This window comes from Lingula anatina, chromosome 3, assembly GCF_051362555.1.
Source record: "Lingula anatina isolate TDL-2025a chromosome 3, LinAna3.0, whole genome shotgun sequence".
In the NCBI taxonomy this organism is placed as follows: Eukaryota; Metazoa; Brachiopoda; class Lingulata; order Lingulida; family Lingulidae; genus Lingula; species Lingula anatina.
In genome coordinates, this window is record NC_141769.1 from 17,272,567 (window position 1) to 17,291,466 (window position 18,900).

The 18,900-nt window shown below is 37.3% G+C and overlaps 2 protein-coding genes across 7 annotated transcripts in view; both read left to right on the forward strand.

Annotated features, from left to right (window-relative positions):
- LOC147762983 (uncharacterized) overlaps nucleotides 1–11,621 on the forward strand; it is a 22,133-nt gene extending 10,512 nt beyond the window's left edge. The window contains exons 1-6 of one of the 2 annotated variants that reach the window (XM_087008498.1): nucleotides 5,947–6,098; nucleotides 6,896–7,154; nucleotides 7,557–7,730; nucleotides 8,170–8,439; nucleotides 8,608–8,864; nucleotides 9,711–11,621. In XM_087008498.1, the coding sequence (XP_086864624.1) occupies nucleotides 6,062–6,098; nucleotides 6,896–7,154; nucleotides 7,557–7,730; nucleotides 8,170–8,439; nucleotides 8,608–8,864; nucleotides 9,711–10,378 (1,665 nt within the window). In that variant the 5' untranslated portion in view covers nucleotides 5,947–6,061 and the 3' untranslated portion in view covers nucleotides 10,379–11,621. Of the gene's footprint in view, nucleotides 1–5,946; nucleotides 6,099–6,895; nucleotides 7,155–7,556; nucleotides 7,731–8,169; nucleotides 8,440–8,607; nucleotides 8,865–9,710 lie in introns of those variants that run through there. The other variant, XM_087008499.1, reaches the window with a different exon arrangement.
- Nucleotides 1–16,927, forward strand: part of LOC106151253 (sulfotransferase 1C4) — a 20,062-nt gene extending 3,135 nt beyond the window's left edge. The window contains exons 1-6 of one of the 5 annotated variants that reach the window (XM_087008504.1): nucleotides 11,578–11,717; nucleotides 12,437–12,590; nucleotides 13,080–13,403; nucleotides 13,733–13,830; nucleotides 14,762–14,933; nucleotides 15,736–16,927. In XM_087008504.1, coding sequence (XP_086864630.1) covers nucleotides 11,682–11,717; nucleotides 12,437–12,590; nucleotides 13,080–13,403; nucleotides 13,733–13,830; nucleotides 14,762–14,933; nucleotides 15,736–15,857 — 906 coding nt within the window. In that variant the 5' untranslated portion in view covers nucleotides 11,578–11,681 and the 3' untranslated portion in view covers nucleotides 15,858–16,927. Of the gene's footprint in view, nucleotides 1–292; nucleotides 465–876; nucleotides 934–1,340; nucleotides 1,997–11,577; nucleotides 11,718–12,436; nucleotides 12,591–13,079; nucleotides 13,404–13,732; nucleotides 13,831–14,761; nucleotides 14,934–15,735 lie in introns of those variants that run through there. The other 4 variants (XM_087008501.1, XM_087008505.1, XM_087008503.1 and 1 more) reach the window with 4 other exon arrangements.
- The last annotated feature ends 1,973 nt before the right edge of the window (nucleotides 16,928–18,900 follow it).

The window sequence follows — 18,900 nt, forward strand, 5'->3', positions numbered from 1 at the left end:
TATTAAAATGACAAAATGTAATATGATATGAAGTTACAAGATGGGGGATAGTTACAACATCAAATTAAATGATTACACATACATCCCCCATACAATGGAGCAAAAGGTTGGCAAAGAGCAAAACAATGGCCACAAGATGTGAGAGTTGCTCACATCCCCCCATTACTTACACGCGTAATAATTTAAGAAGTACACTTCATTATCGTAAAGTTATAATATATAGTCGCCAAACATTTCAACTTTCTTATCATCAGACTTTACCCACGTTGCATATTTTTCTTCGGAATTTCAGGACTTAAGAAAAGAGGTTCAACATATTGCCGAGTTTCTTGAAGTATCGCGTTCAGACGAGTTTTATGACGATGTTACTCGTCTTTGTTCCTTTGACAGCATGAAGGAAGGGAAATTGTCTGGCAAAGATAGCGATGTATGGAGAGCAGAGTCTCCAGGAGTCTTCAGGAAAGGTTAGTGGGAACTGGTCTTGGCATTTTCAACAGTTGATCGAGACGAAATCTTTAGTCATTTTGGGGCTACTCTTCAAATACTGAGACCGCTGGCTATATGTTGATTTTCACATAAATATTAGGGCGCTTACCTTGTTTTTCTTTCTAAAAATTAGCCGAGACTTCCAGGAAGTTGCATAAACTCCGTTTCAACTACTAAGATCGATTTATCAGCAAGTATTTACTATGTTTGTTGAATATTTTACAGTGAAAAACGTTTGTTTAAATACTTTTTGAGCGCTTAATGTCCCATGGCGGTCTTCCTATAGGATTGAAATTTTCAGCATTACTTTGTTTTTGAAATTTTATCAAAGTGAAACTATTCAGTTAAGTTGTGAAATTCGTTATGTTTTGCCTTATTTCATTGTCGAAGACATACCACGACCGAAAGATACCATGACTGTCAGTCTCGGCTCTGTTACAACAAAAAGTAAATAGTTAGTTTTCGGGTTGATATCTAGCCTTTAAAGATTTACCTGACTACACTGCGTCTCACAAAGAATCTTGAAGATCGCTTAAATCATTTATTTCTACCTAATAGTTAGTTCATTTCTAAATGTTCACAATCTAGGTTGTCATTAATTGTTTTGTACAGTTCTCAAAACCATCATGATTGGATGGAAACCAGACAATTCCTACGCTTACTTTCGAAAGATACTATAACATAACTCTATTTAAATATTCTAAGTTCATTTCATATTGTAAGCAGTCTTGAAAACAATATTCCTAACCTTATCCGTGGACTCTGACAGTTGCTTAAAACAAAAAAAAAAACAACTTTTTTCCAGTTGTTTGGAGTACAAATTATTAATTCTTTTTTTATTTTACTATTTATAGGTGAGAGTGGAGATTGGAAACGTCACTTTACTGTTGCACAAAACGAAGAGTTCAACAGAAACTTTAACGAAAGGCTTAAAGACACTATCTACGCCAAGAAAATTGGTTACGAATTCCTGTAGCTTTATCTAAGAGACAAAAATAATCATCTTGGGGAGTGCTATATCTGTATGGCACTATCCTCCTCAATCTTGTGAGTGAAAGCACCTTAAAGTTATGTCAGAATAGACAGACAAATCATGGTTTGAACTACAGGAAGGTTGATAAGGGCAAAAAAGTCAGAATATAAATTACTTAAATTGTACTCGAGAAATCATACGCCTACGCTGCCTTTTCTATATTAACATTCTGCTTAATAATTATACATAGCATTCCATTATTTTTATCCATCGAATATATTCTATCAACTTACATGTAAATTTAGAGCTGTATACCAGGAACGAAGTATACAAAGTGAATTTTAATGTTGGTGGTGTAAGTAGAGACTATACTCACCAATGTGTCAGTAATTGTGCCAGTCCAAGCTTCGCTTATTGAATTGTTTTCTGACATTTTATTTGTGTCAAACACTTCAAATATATTTGTAATTATGATATTCCTATAAATAAAAACAACCTCTTGATTAGCGTCATGGTGAAAAAAAATTACATTTTGTGTAATTGTGTTATGACGTCTTCACTTTATGCGGCAATTAAATTTTAGTAGAGTTTGAGGTTATAATTGCGTTGCGTTTGCTAAGGCTTCGAGATAGCAGGTGGGTGCAATCGCACTCGCAAATAGCGCGGAATCGGCATGCTCTCGCCCGCTCGCAACATATCGAAGCTTTCGAGATATGGGCCCAGGTCGCTCAAAGGACGCACAGGTCGCTCGCAGTTTTACAGGTGAAATCAAAATTCGGTCGTTCAAAGGACGCACAAGGGACACAGACTCCTTAACACTAAGACACAATTCAATTTCTTTGGCGATCGTTCAGCGCCCCCTGATTACATTTTTGATCACAGATGGGGCGCAGAAAGGGTGCCGTTTAATGCAATGGGACCTTTCAGGGCGTGAATACGAAGATCCTCATAGACTGAAAAATCTAGGATAAAATGTTTTTCATCTTCAACACACCCTAAATCGCATAGCTTGCCATTACTTAACAGCTAAAATAAATTGCACTTTACTTTCTCCACCTGTAATGTGTTTTTTTCGCACCATCAAAACCGCAGATAGAATATGACGACTCCCGCTTACGCCATACCAAATCACATAATTATCAAAAGTAGTAAATTATCATTTTATCACTATGTGCAGAATATAAATGAAGCCACAGTATGTGACAACGTACCGCCCTCATTAGCCGTCACTCCGACTTCTAGAATTGCACGCAATGACACGCGATATGAAGTAGTGACTTCTTAGCCCTAAATTTTAGGTTAAAAAACAGTAAATTAAATGACAATACATACGTTTTTACTTACATTGCGATGTTGTCTTCGGTATACATACTGTCACACGCACCAAAAACAACGGTCGGAAAATAGGAAGACCACCTCCCAACTCAAGGCCGCACATGCGCGGCAATAGCTAGACGCCTGCGAGATGTAAAGTTGGCATTCCACGTTTTTTACTACTGTGATTGTGTATCAGTTCAGTATCAAGTGGCGGTGCATGTGCAGTTCGAGTCGGCAATGAGGACGATTGATCTTTGGGAAATACTTGGCAACGAAAAAAGGAACGCTGTTATATCACGATGAAGTGTCTTTTATTATTGATGCTAGCCCTTACAGGTATTTTTATTATTATTTCAGTTTCATAGCATCTTGTCGATTATGTTTTTGCGTAACGATGCACATTGTAAGTAGTCCAAGTTTGTATGATAATCGCACCATTTGGAGTACTATAGTTGAGTGTTTTCGTTTGTCTGTACATGTGACCGTGAAACTTTGTAGTTGATTTAAGGGCGGATGGAGGCCGTCTTCTGGGTCTTTCAGAAGACGGGCAAAACTATGAAAGTTTACATTGACGGACATCGATTTTTTTCTAACGGAAGAGGGTACAAAAATAAGATTTCGTTGACTATCTTGTTATTTTGTCTGAGACGGTCTTCCGTATTCATATTAAAAGCTGACAGTATTCCAAATTAACTACCCTTAGTTGAGCTTACTACTTTATGACGAGATTAAAATGCCTGGTTACCAGAGGGTATGCAGGAGCTCGTAAATACAGACTTGACATTTAATATGGAATATTTTTTCCAAAACATAATTCATCAGTTTTTTTCCTATTTTGCTGACTGATAAATGAAAATAAGGATTAAAATCGTGTTTTAATAACTTTTGATAATCTCTTCGATGTCACTGTGACATCAGTTTATTAATTGAATTCGTCAGTGAAGCAAACAAAAATACATTGCCTATTTTAAGTCATACGACAACCATTGAAAGCGATATTTTGGATCTCCATATTTTCCTAATTATTGTCTTTAAAAGAGTTACACGCCCCACAAAGGCCCCCCATGTCAGTGTCTAGTCACAGCAACAGTCGCTGTTACGCTTGACCTCATCTTGCTGCTACCAGAGCTTTCAAGCCGCAAGGCATTTCTTATGATAGGCTTTTTAGAGTTTAATCTGGAATAAAATTCCAGAATACGGTTAAAACTTGTCCAATTTGGCTCAGTTTTGATGTAGGACATGCAGGCCGTTGATTCGGAGAGTAATGACCTACCCACATATTGTCTATGTGGTTCAAATATGGCGATTTTGATGACCAAGGTAGCTACTCATTCCCTTGGTTCTGTAAGTTATCTGCTATTAAATGTGCTCTGTGTGAACCGGCAACCTCGCCCTGCAACCTAAAATTGTTCCTAAGGTGCCCCCTATCAAATAATAGTCAAGTGGTTCCCAGATTATTTCTTTATTTGATCTGGTTAAGGTTTTCATCAATGACTACCATTGGTGTTTTGGCACCAATGTGGTATCCACTCCAAATACTGACACTGTCAATGACCCTAGCCTCTTAATAAGTGGCACACATTTCGTCGAAGGCCTTTTCAGAATGTCTGTAAACTCTGTTTTGACCAGTTTGGCGGTACAGGTAAAATCTGGCCTCAGTAAAGAAGCCACGCGGTTTCAGTGTTGTACCCAGAAACTGTCATGGTCCCCAATTCATTAGAGAAACAGACTAAGCTGCTTTGCTGTTTACAGTGGCTTCCTCAGAGGTCGCCTGGAATCCTTACCTGCTGAAATCAGTTTGGTGTTCGTTAAGAGCCTTGAAAAACAAGTTTTGGTGACAATTTGTCCCTCATTTAAAACGGACTGGGTGGTATTGGTTTAATTGCAGCAGCATATCCTGAAGGACAGTGAGTCCTATACCCTGGTGGTAAGACGTCGATGCATTGGGCTTGGTCTCTGTGTAGTGCCTCAAACTGAGCATAACTCTATAAAACTGTGTAGACCGTTCCGTTTGACACAATAATCTGTCTGGCAATGTCTGTGTTTTTCGCGCCATTCTGGCACAGCTTAACAGTTTTGTAAAACGCTGCTTAACTCATTTTACGCACTGCAAAACCGACCGCTTGTATGCAAAATTTCAAATTCTTCTATGCAGTATTTGCCGACATATGGATACTTTATTGACAGAACCATCCTTCGCCAAAGCCAAGCTTTGACTAGCCCAAAGGAGCACTGCCCAATTAAATCACTGCATATTACACAAGGCAGCAGTGCAACAGACTTGGTAGTCAGTTAATTGGCAGCGACACACCTGACTTCACACTTCTCCAGACAGATGTCTTATATGAAATCTGATTTTTTAAAAAAAAAGAACGCATTTTGACCTAGGTATACCTTTAAAACTGAAATATTCCATATTAAATGTCAAGAGTGTAATTAAACTTGTTTATTATGCAACGCCGCACTCCCAAGACCAGGTAAACAGGTAACTCAACGTGTCAGATTCATAGCACATATACCCTTAGTATGTTTTCAATATCTCTCTCTTTTTTAATGTTATTGGTATTTTTAAATGACGTTTAATATCGATATTAAAAAAAAAGTGAGTTCAGACACGGTCGCAAATATTCATGAAGAGATCGCTCTCAGGGTATCTTGAAGCATTACAGTACCACGGATTCGTTACATGAAAAAGAGTGTTGTGTCCTTTGAGAATTTATTTATTTGTTTCTAAAGAGTATTTCAACCGAAATGTTTATAATTTAAAACCAAAGTGGAAACCTGTACGTGGAACGCATTCGTGGATGACGTGACTTTACAAGAAATTTGGATGGCTAAGACGTTTTATACGTCGAGACACAAAATAAAGCACCACACGGCCTATTGTCTTTTGACGGGAAGAGTGCTTTAAACAATAAATTGGTAACTAGTACGGATAACAATTCACGGATAATGTCGCTATTAATTACCTGAGTACACCCTTTGTTGAGGAGAGAGAATACGTGATAACTCGATGTTCAGTGCCCATCTAAGTTACTCAATAACATCTATTCCCTGGAAGTTAATGCATTCAGCGAAAATAACCAGAGGGTGAATTGCGCAACATTTGTTCATTTGATTGACTCACTTAGGTCATTTTCAATAAAGGCTGAATTAGAACTAAACGCTCCATTGTGTGTCGTTCATTCTGGTCTGTATCGGCGCATGCGCAGTCCAAGTCATAGTTGACTGATTTATCAGGAAGACATTCTATCGGAGCAGCCAGGAAGACCAGTAAATAGAGCGATGAAGTGTCTTTTGGTATTGATGCTAGTTTTCACAGGTATTATCTTCGTTCTCACGTCATCTTGTTTAAGACCCAGTAATTCGGACATGTAGGGAAGCTTATAAGGTTTAGACTAGACAGATTTAAAATTTACGACAGTTTGATCTGCAACAAAGTGATCGCACAGTTATTGTAGACTAGCTGACATTGGTCAGTTTGTTCTTGATAAAGTCACACAATAAGGGTTAGTCTTTGTAAAAGGTGTTAGTAAATTGTTTTCCCAGAAATTTCAACATTTCTCTCCAAATCAGCAAGATATTTATATCGGACACCATTGACAAAATTATTTTAAAATGTTTCTCTTATTATTCTCATTGTTTTAATAGATACTTAGAAATGACATTTCATATTTGGTATTGCTTAATCGTATAATTTAAAAAATTCACCGTGAAAAGATTTCTCGTGGTCTCTAGATAAGATGATAAAACAAAGTCATTCTTGACCAAATAAAGAGAGTCACACACTTAGCTTCAATCTAACATCTACAATGTAGAGCTCGTGATCATGTGAATAGCAATTTCGCGCAAAGCAAGCTCCCCAATTCTAACATAAGCCTCAAGGCACGTAAGACCATTGCCTCATCTATAGTGTAATGAGGACATATGATGACGCTACCTGCAGACAAAGGAAAGGCCACGGTGGCAAGGGACACTAACGCATACAAATAAAAATCTCCGAAATGTTGTCCCATTCTAACACCTATTAGACTCTACTTTTATTTCTATAGTAATGAAAAAATAGTTGATGTACTTTCATTACTTTACTAATTAGATATATATCCATTTGCTTTACAGTTCCGCTCACTAGCGTGCAACGGATCTCAAAAGAAGAGACTACATTAGACGCCTTGATAATGGACGTTCTGTCCTGCTTTAACATCCCAGGGTTATCGTTAACTCTGGTGAAAAATGGGCGTATTATTCTGGCGAAGGGCTACGGCGTAAAGGACGAATTGAGCCGCGAACCTGTTAAAAACACTACACTGTTTGAAATAGGCTCGTTGACGAAAGCCTTCGCAGCTACTTTGCTATCGAACGAATTATATGGAATGGGGTAAGATTAAAACCGATTTGTTTGTAATTTGGTACATGTAAATAGGCTATAACTTCACAATCGTATGGAGCCGTATATTTTACTAACATTTATTTTGGTTTGTGCAGGGTGAGTTATTGCATGTACATGAAATTCGTTTGTCAATCCCTCTGTTGAACATAAATTGTTGGTGGAATATTATTTATTCGATTTTTTCTCAAACATTTTGTATGTCATATTCCATGAGGTTTTTCAAACTAGACTAAATATATCAACTACGATCGAAGGCTAAGTGATAGATTGTTCTTTTCTGACTGAGAGCTTAAACCACTATCATATAGGACTTATTTATTAATTTTTGTCTTTGACTCCAAAACTAATTATGAACATGATTGTAAAACAAATGCGATTTTCTCCCCTCAGACTTCACTTAGACACACCGCTGACGTCAGTGGAAGGACTGCGCGATTTGAGATTTTCGACGGAAGAACTGACGTCACATGTCACAGCTCGGGACCTTCTAAGTCACAGGACGGGCATTCTCAACTACGACAAGGCAAGACTGAATGGACAGATAACGTTAGACAACCTTGCCGAGTAAGCCAAAATAACTGTCATTTGTTAAAGACGTCCAGTTTCAGACGCAACAAGCTGGATTCATTACAATATAGATGAATCTGGTTATCAGACTTACTTTTAAGATCTTTAAATTTGGAAGTTCTTTTAGTTATAAAGTGTTCATTCGACAGTGGCGGATTTTGGGGGTGGGGAATGTGGACCCCCTGACAGCCCCCCCCCCCTTGATTTCTGAAAAAAATCACAGCAGTGGTCCCATGTTGAAATTTGAATTTTGACTAGCCGAATCATAATTCTAAACCGTACCAAATGGCACCGTTCGCCCTCTAAAATACCAAATTTTCAGCGGGCTTGACATTCCTAAAAACCGGACCCCCTTTCAAATAATCCTGGATCCACCCCTGCTTATATTCTAGAATCACATCGGTTATTTATTCGTGTTTGTATGCTTTGTTTTTAGACACCTACCGGATTTCGAAGCAGGCTATCCTCTCAGAAGCAAATTCCTGTACAACAACCTCATGTATGGCCTAGTTGGTCACGTGACACAACGTCTGACCGGGAAACGCTGGGCAGATGCCGTGCAGAACGAGTTGTTGACACCATTACGCATGCTCAATACTGCCGTTCTCAACTCCACCAATTATGAACAATTTCATCTGCCGACACCTTACCATTTTCCCTATGACAAACCTGAAGCACGTCGAGAAATATCAACTGATATCTTGAAGTAAGTGCTCTTTGATTTGAGGGTCAAGTTCAATACTTCTTTTTTTTTTGTTCTTTTTTAACATGAAATTCAGAACAGGTCTTTCATTTTGTGTATTCATTATTGGTAAACATGTTATTGCAAACGAACAAAAATCCTGATTATATTTTTTTAAACTTCATTTTACAGATTATGGTCAATGAATCCCCCATCAATGGCTATCGTTTCCGATGCAATAGACATGGGGAAATGGCTACTGTTTCAACTTAACGAAGGCAAGGCGGAGGGCGGCCTTCAAGTAGTTTCGAAAAAAACCCTTGCAGAAGTTTACAGACCAGTGATTCTAGCACTTCATCCCCGCAACAAACTAACAGTCCGGCCCACTACTCCAGTCACATTGCTTTTTGAAGAATATGGCTGTGCTTGGAAAAGTGGCCATTACCGAGGTACAAGAAGTTTGGCTGGCACTTTTCAGTCATAATAAGTGATTTTAATTATTTTCCATTTACTTTATTAATTAAATAATTGTTTGTTTGTTTGTTAATTCCTTTCTTTCTTTCTTTCTTTCTTTCTTTCTTTCTTTCTTTCTTTGTGGTGTTGATGAAGAAAGATGTTTGAGAATATTGTTTCTGTTATTTCATTATCATTTTAATCAAGTCTTCCATGTGCGCATAGTCCTCTACCTCTCTTAAGACCCTGAAAAGGGACTGATGACCCAGTAATGCTGCCCTAATTCTTTGTATTTTTTACTAAATATATGCCTGAACGCACAGTGGACTTTTATTATACACCTGGAACCTACTAGTATATGACCGTTTATACAAAGACCCCATTCCCATAGACAAACCACAGGTCTACATACCGATAGATCGATCCAACTCTGCAGGGACTCTCGCTAAGTGCATTCAGCTCTACTAAATGGAACACCTCGTTTCCAACGTACTCGAATATTCACCAACTTTTTTGTATAATACATTAATTAGACCAAGGCGAGAAGTGTTAACATATTTACCTGATTGTACTCAGCAAGAGTCCCCAAAGGATTGGGTCGATTCACTTAGACCGATCGATGGTGTCTATGGAATTGGGCCTAAGACGCACTAAACAAGTGGGACCTAGAATTATATTAAAGTTAAGATACTCTGTCACCTAATTGTTCTCGTAACAGAGACAGGTAAATTTTTAATATTTGCTAGAAGGAGATAATTTAATGGAATTGTGACAGCATGAGATATGGAAAAAAAAAACGGTTAGGGGTTTATATATATTTTTATTCCCATTCCTCGTTTTAGGATATCCTATAGTGGCGCACACCGGGTCAACTCACGGATTTTCTTCCATTCTCGCATTTATTCCATCAAAACAGAGTGGCATATATTTGAATTTCAACACAAACGACAGGCCTCACCTGCGAAGGCACGTGTTGATGGCGCACTTGTTGGACATCGTTTTGGAGGAGAAACCATGGCTGAACAGTTCCACGATTTGCACATTTCCCGCACCATTCGCTCAGTGGCAACACATCCCCAAGTCTGGAGTGAACAAAACCCCGGATACAGTTGGAGCAGGAACAAGACCACTCAACAATTATGCTGGGCAATATCATCACCCTGTATTTGGCACCGTCACCGTAGTACATAACGCCACAGAGCCGTTTCTACGCATGTTTTATGGACCGCTAGGACAGTGGGTGCTTCATCCAAATAAGTCTGATGAGTTTTATGGGGAGGGCGAGGGCGCCGTTTGGAACTTTGATCTTTGGGGTCTCAAGTTCAGTAGCCAAGACAAAAATAGTGGTGAAATTGATGTTTTTGTCATAACATCTTTTGAAGAGAGAAAACCCCCAGTTTTTCTGAAGGTGACGGGAAAACAGACGACATCTGGTTTGGATGTAGGCTTTCTCTCTTACCTTATATTATTTTTGTTTACTTTACTGGCAAGATATAAGTTGAAAAAATAAATACGAACATAAAATAGTTTAAAACATAATTATTTTTGTAGATATATTGTAAGTATATGTATCTGGGCGGTAAGCTTACGGCCTATAGGCTCACGATTTTCAAAATTTGTCAAAACGTATAGTTGATGTATAGCTTTGCGATTCGTACGATTTCCTCGGCTGCCGCCTGCATCCGCACAGACGTTGCACGAAAAGGGACTTAGGTTGCCAAATGTTAACAAGCTCATCAAAGCTCTGTTTTGCCCATGCTTCTGTCATATCTTGTGGCCTTTGTTTTTCTCTTTCGCCAATTTTTTTATCCATAGTATGGGGGATGCTCGTGCCACAATTTAATGGGATGTTGTTTTCATCATTCCCGAATTTGTAACTTTGTATCATTCGTTGAGCTTGTTAACATTTGGCAACATAAAACAGCATTTATGGTGATAATTGTGTGGGAAATGCCATGTTTAAATTATAAGGGGTAGTCTAATTTATGCACGTAAAAGAAACGGAGATAATACATATACTATTTTGTAAGCGTTTATAATGTATCGAACTCCTTAAACGTAACCTATTCATGATTTTCCACTCAAAAGGAATACTCTTCTGGGAAAAAGCAAATCCCTTCTATTCCATAGGACGCCTTGATAATGGACGTTCTGTCCTGCTTTAACATCCCAGGGTTGGCGTTAACTCTGGTGAAAAATGGGCGTATTATTTTGGCGAAGGGCTACGGCGTAAAGGACGAATTCAGCCGCGAACCTGTTAAAAACACTTCACTGTTTGAGATTGGCTCATTGACGAAAGCCTTCGCAGCTACTTTGCTATCGAAAGAATTACATGGAATGGGGTAAAAATAAAAGCGATTTGTTCGTAATTTGGTATATGTAAGTACACTATAACTTCACATTATATTCGTATATTTTACTAACATTGATTTCGGTTTGTACCGGGCACGTTGTTGCATGTACATGAATTCGTTTGTCAATCCCTCTGTTGAACATAAATTGTTGGTGGAATATTTTATGTTATATTTTTTCCAAACATTGTTAATTTCTACTTTTTTATCTTCTTTAATATGCTTACGATAAAACTGAACTGTAACAGTCGGCAATGTTAACCCAGTTATTTGATTATTGACTCGATACCTGAACACCACAAAGTTGCTGACCTGAGCTGTTATCAGCACAAAGTTCAGGCAGATATAATGCTGGAGTACTGTAGTTCCTGACTTGATGTGAATAAAAATTTACTAGCTGAAGGTTTTCCTCTTTATGGTTAATAGTGATCTAGTTGTAATAACAACGTATCAGATCATCGAATGATGGATCTTGGGAGCAAAGACAACATCGTTAAGGCAAATGTTTTTACTTATTAGTATTGACATAAACATAGAGACTATATTTTTACGTTCATGTACAGTATGTGTTTTGGGCTCTTGTATTTAAAAAGCCACCAGACGTGATAAGCTTGTGATAAAAAACGTGCCACAATTGTAAAATTGCAAAAAGTATCAGTGTTAGTGGCCACAATATATGCATTTTGTTTGGTGTTGGAATGCCTGATGGCGAGTTGTGAAAGCCCTTTTACTGAAATGAAAACTACCTCCCAGGTGTTTCACAAAAGTATTTAACAAGCGTCAGTTCAAGTTCCTTTGTTCATTTATGAATAAGAAATGATGCAGCTTCCAAAGCAAAAACATAAATCGGTGCAAGAAATTCTCATTCATAACCGTGACACATAACCATATTCCATGTCATGGGAGCATTCATGTACCAGATATTGAGCATCCAGGTTATAATAATAATAATAATAATAATAATAATAATAATAATAATGATTTATTGAGCACATGAAATGAGAGTACATTTATAGGCTCTCTACACTACTAATTATAATAAACTTAAGTTTAAATACATGTACATAGTAATAATAAAGTTAAAGTATAATACCAGGTGTTATCTCAATTTGGATAGCTTCCGTTTTCTCATAGCACTGTTTATAAACTTTATGACTATGTTTAAAAAAAATATATATATATATATATATATATATATAAAAACGAAATGTTTTCAGGTCCCAGACGGCGAAGGCAATACAATAACCATGACTGAGCACTCTGGGTTTCATTGGCCCCTCTTCCCCGGGTTATCACAGCGACTGGAGGAAGACTTGGCCCAGTTCAAAACTAGACCTGACGATACATGGATTATCAATTGGCCTAAATCAGGTAGTGGATGATATGATATCTCATAACTTCGCAAATAAGACAGTGTTTGCATATGTGAAGAAAAGAGAAAAGTAAGGATTATTTGTTCTTTCGGTTATTAATATCTATTGCGCATGAGATATTTACTCATAACTTTCACACACACACACACACACACACACACACACACACAAAGAAAAATGCGTACATTTTAGAAAAACAATCCAATCCAGCTGGGTCTAAAACTCCCACTGTCTTTTAATCCTATGAATCACTTCTGTAATGACGAACGCATGCGATGGAGATATTTCCAAACGCCTGTTTATAATGAGTAAGTTATTAATAATGATTGTAGGAACACACTGGTGTTAACGTTGGGAGATATGTAGGACAGCGTATGCTAGTCAATGGCAAAGCCGAAAATCCATAGTCACTGCAACTGAATGTGCTGCTATTTGTAATATACCATATATAAAAAATAACGTACATTGTATTATATTATGTATATAGGGACTCACTGGTGTTGGGAGATATGCTGTATGCTAGTCAGCGGTAAAGCCGAGCTGTTACAACAATCCAAGGCTACTGCAATGTACCCAGACTGTGTTGGGAACGCTGAAGTAGAACCCATACCATCACCGCGGGTATTAAACACCCACGCAACCCCTGATAACTTCCCAAAAGAAGCGCTGGAGAAGTCCAAGTTGATTTTTACAGTAAGACATCCCAAGGATGCGGTTGTGTCTTATTTTCACCACATGAAGGGGATAAAATTGTACGACTACGAAAGAGGAACGTGGGCTGGGTTTCTGCCTGTCTTTCTTGAGGGGAAAAGTACGTTTTGAGTTATGTTTTCTGATTTAAGATATTAAGAATTGGATTAAAATAAATGAAATTATTGCATCCATAAAATATTTGAGCTTGATTATATATTCAAGTTGTTATACTTGAATATCGGACTTTCATGCTTTGTCTTGGTGTTTATCTGTACATAATGGGCAAATCTTTACCTACGGTAACTAGGTGGTAGTCCTGTGAAATGCCTCTTCAACTGTCGATTAAACAAATTTATGATCGTTGGAGTCATTTAGAAAAGGACTAGTATCTGTTTCACACCTGAGTTACAAATTGTTTTATGTATTATCTATAATATTGTTATTTAGATGAATACGGAGACTGGTTAAACCATACAGAGTCTTGGTTGTCTGTTTTGGACGGCAAACCCAACGCTCTTATTCTCAAATTTGAGGACTTGAAAAAGGTTCGTTTTCGGTTTTTTTTTTCACACTTTACCGAACTGTACAAGTAAATTCTACTTCTTGGCTTGTAAGTAAATGGCTAATTTTAATTTAAAAAAACAACAGTTATGGTAAATAATTGTGTTTATGGAGGAAACGGCACGGTTATAGGGAGTAGTTTAACACCCCATTTCCATAGATTTTTAGATCGATCTATCCCTGTGGGGAGTCTCACTAGATTACTGTCAGCTTGGCCGGCTTAAGCGTCTGTCCCGCCTACTAAAAGCTGTAAGGGGATAATTAACTATGGTGCCCGCTCGGCTGACTGAAATTTAGCGTGAACCCCCAGGGAGTTAGGTCGATCTAAAACTTAATCTTTAGATCGATCTAAATCTCTGGGAAAGCACCCTAAGTTGGAATACTAGCATTGGTGCAAGCCAGTCGGTTTTTAGCTACGGTTGAGTGCAATGATTATAGTCCACTTGAATTGTTTTATCACCTACACTCGAAGATCACTAACTTAAAATATTATTTCAATTTCATTTTTAATGACGATCCGTCTTTCTTCCTGGTGGCTGCAAGTTCATATGGACATTACTCATATATTTTTATTACTTTTGGATGATTAACTCCATGACAGAAAATCGCCATTAATTAAAATGAAAAAATGTAATATGATATGAAGTAATAAGATGGGGGGGGGGGGGGGGTAGTTACAACATCAAATTAAATGATCACACATACATTCCCCTTACAATGGAGCAAAAAGATGGCAAAGAGCAAAACAATGGCTACAAGATGTGAGAGTTGCTCACATCCCCTCTATTACTTACACGCGTAATAATTTAAGAAGTACACTTCATTACCGTTAAGTTATAATATATAGTCGCCAAACATTTCAACTTTCTTATCATCAGACTTTACCCACGTGGCATATTTTTTTCGGAATTTCAGGACTTAAGGAAAGAGGTTCAACATATTGCCGAGTTTCTTGAAGTATCGCGTTCGGATGAATTTTACGACGATGTTGCTCGTCTTTGTTCATTTGACAGCATGAAGGAAGGGAAATTTTCTGGCAAAGATAGCAATATATGGAGAGCAGAGTCGTCTGGAGTATTCAGGAAAGGTTAGTGGGAACTGGTCTTGGCATTTTCAACAATTGATCGAGACGAAATCTTTAGTCATTTTGGGGCTAACTCTTAAAATACTGAGACCGCTGACTATGTTGATTTTTACAAAAAATATTAGGGCGCTTACCTTGTTTTTCTTTCTAAAAATTAGCCGAGACTTCCAGGAAGTTGCATAAAGTCCGTTTCAACTACTGAAATCCATTTATCAGCAAGTATTTGCTATAATATGTTTGTTGAATATTTTACAGTGAAAAACGTTTGTTTGAATACATTTTGAGCACTTAATGCCCCTTGGCGGTTTTCCTAAATGAGTGATATTTTCACCATTACTTTGTTTTTGAAATTTTATCAAAGTGAAACTATTCAGTTAGGTTGTGAAGTTCGTTATGTTTTGCCTCATTTCATTGTCGATGACTTGCATACCACGACCGAAAGATACCGTGGATGTCAACTTCGGCTCTGTTACAATAAACAGTCTGATCGTTTAACTCGTTTATTTCTACTTAATAGTTAGATTATTGCTAAATGTTCACAATCTGGCTCGTCATTAATTGTTTTGTACAGTTCTCAAAACTATCACGATTGGATGGAAACCACACAATCCCTACGCTTACTTTCAAAAGATACTATAATATAACTCTATTTAAATATACAAAGTTCATTTCATATTGTGAGCAGTCTTGAAAATAATATTCCTAACCTTATCCGTGGTTTCTGAGAGTTGCTTAAAACAAAAATATATTTTCCAGTTGTTTGGAGTACAAATTAATAATTCGTTTTTTATTTTACTATTTATAGGTGAGAGTGGAGATTGGAAACGTCACTTTACTGTTGCACAAAACGAAGAGTTCAACAGACACTTTAACGAAAGGCTTAAAGACACTATCTACGCCAAGAAAATTGGATACGAATTCTTGTAGATTTATCTACGAGACATAAATAATCATATTGGGGAGTGCTATGACTATACGGCACTATCCTCCTCAATCTTTCTGAGTGAAAGCACCTTAAAGTTATGTCAGAATAGACAATAGACAAATCATGGGTTGAACTACAGGAAGGTTGATAAGGGCAAAAAAGGGCAAAAAAAGTATATATAAATATAAATTACTTAAATTGTACTCGAGAAATCATACGCCTACGCTGCCTTTTCTATATTAACATTCTGCTTAATAATTATACATAGCATTCCATTATTTTTTCCATCAAATATATTTAATCAACTTACATGTAAATTAAGAGCTGTATACCAGGAACGAAGTATACAAAGTGAATTTTAATGCTGGTGGTGTAAGTAGAGGCTATACTCACCAATGTGTCAGTAATTGTGCCAGTCCAAGCTTCGCTTATTGAATTGTTTTTTGACATTTTATTTGTGTCAAACACTTCACTTCAAATATCAGTATTTGTAATTATGATATTCCTATAAATAAAAACAACCTCTTGATTAGCGTCATGGTGAAAAAAAATTACGTTTTGTGTAATTGTGTTATGACGTCTTCACTTTATGCGGCAATCGAATTTTAGTAGAGTTTGAGGTTATAATTGCGTTGCGTTTGCTAAGTCTTTGATATAGCAGGTGGGTGCAATCGCACTCGCAAATAACGCGGAATCGGCATGCTCTCGCCCGCTCGCAACATATCGAAGCTTTCGAGATATGGGCCCGGGTCGCTCGCAGTTTTACAGGTGAAATCAAAATTCGGTCGTTCAAATTCGGACGCACAAGGGACGCAGACGCCTCAACACTTAGACATCGTGATCGTGAAACTTTGTAGTTGATTTAAGGGCGGATGGAGGCTGTCTTCTGGGTCTTTCGGAAGACGGTCAAAACTATTAAAGTTTACATTGACGGACATCGAATTTTTTTCTAACGGAAGAGGGTACAAAAATAAGATTTCGTTGACTATCTTCTTATTTTGTCTGTCACGGTCTTCCGTATTCATATTAAAAGCTGACAGTATTCCAAATTAACTACCCTTAGTTGAGCTTACTACTTTATGATTTCAATTCAATTTCAATTTATTTTATTAAAGTCTCACCCATAGATACAATTTAAAACAATAAAAATTAAAACAGTCATCAGGCAGTTCTATACAGAGAACTATGAGAGACTAAAAGAACTAATTACAGTTTAAATACATAAAATTTCTTCTTAATCCTAAGAAAAGGCTACAGGCTTTGGCAGTGCTAAAAATCATTTTTGGATCATCAATCAGGAAAAGAAATTTGCTAACTTCATCCAGTAGATCAAAATCCGGCTTAAAACATTTAGCAGTTCTAATTAAATCAGTACGATAATCATTAAAAAATGGACAATTAATTAAAAAGTGAATCTCATCCTCAACACAACCTGATTCACAGAGTACACACGTTCTCTCCAGCACTGGAAGTTTTTCATACCGTCCAGTTACTATTCTGAGTGGGGCCACCCCACATCTCAGCTTAGCCAATGCCCGCCGGTGCTTGAGTGATAAAGTTGGTTTCTTAATGTATTCACTAACTACCAAGTCTTGCTTAAACAGTCTGAATAACCTCAGCTTATTTCCACCTCCATTTCTACGTGGGGTATCATCCCATAGCTTCGCCAACCAATCGGAGTGACATTCAAAAGCTACACTCTCCCTAACACAATTAAGTGTACTAGCCTTCGATATATCATTATCAGTTACATATAAGTGGCTTACTCCTAGATCACTAAATTTACCTTTAACCCTAGTTATCCAATTTTTCTTTCCATTGTTTGATACACGTAAACTCCATAAAAACACCTTTTTAGTCAACCTATTACAATCCATATTAGCTAATCTACACCAGAAATTTGTCACATTAATTAACTGCTTTTCAAAAGGCAAAATCCATCCCATTTCAGCACGGGTGGCAGCGGCTGGCGCGTACCTACCCACGCCCAAAAAATACCTACAAGCTCTATTGAAAACAGCATTAATCTGACTAAATTCCTGGAGTCCCCATATAGCAGAACCATATTCTAACACAGGAGCTACAAGTGCATCGTATAATTTCGTAAAGCATGCATAGGGCATGCCCCCACAAACCTTGCATTTTGCAATCAGAAGACCTAAAGCTCTGCTTGCAGACTTAGCTATACATGATACAGTCTTATTCACATCAAAGTGTTCAAAATACCACATACCCAAGTATTTATATTTCTCAACAATGTTTACTGTAAAATTGCCACATTTAAAAACATAATTTGTTCTAGGTATTTTAGGTGACCTAAAATGAACTATCTGGGTCTTGTCCACATTCAGAGTCAACTGCCATTTATAACACCACTTGTGCACCACATTAAGCATTGACTGTAAATCTTCCTCATTCTTGGCCAAAAGCACAACGTCATCTGCATAAAGAAGCGAGCAAATCAGCTCATCGTTTACATTAATGCCTTTACCCAGAGCTTTCAGATCATGTACCATATCATTAATGTAAATGTCAAAAAGTAAAGGTGACAACAGGCACCCTTGTTTTACTCCAGTTTCAATATCAAAGAAACCTGTTGTATAGTTATTTACCCTAACACAGCACTTTGGGTTATCATATAAAGCCTGGAGGGAATTCATAAAATTTCCGCATATTCCTAGTTTAAATAATTTATACCATAGAAGAGACCTATTAATTCTGTCGAATGCTTTTCTTGCATCGATGTAACAGGCATATATGCTCTGCTTTTGCTTTAAACTATTTTCTATTATACTAGACATTACATACATGTGATCTAAACACCCACGGTCTTGTCTAAAACCATTTTGCTCGTCAACTATTATTTCATTATCTTCTGCCCACGTCGATAATCTCCTATTCAGAATAGATGTGTATATCTTATATATGCTAGATGATAATGTTATTCCTCTATATTCTAGTGGGTTGCATGAATTAACACCACTACCTTTCGGTATGGGATTAATGACAGACCTAAGCCAATCACTAGGGACCACAGAATTAGCA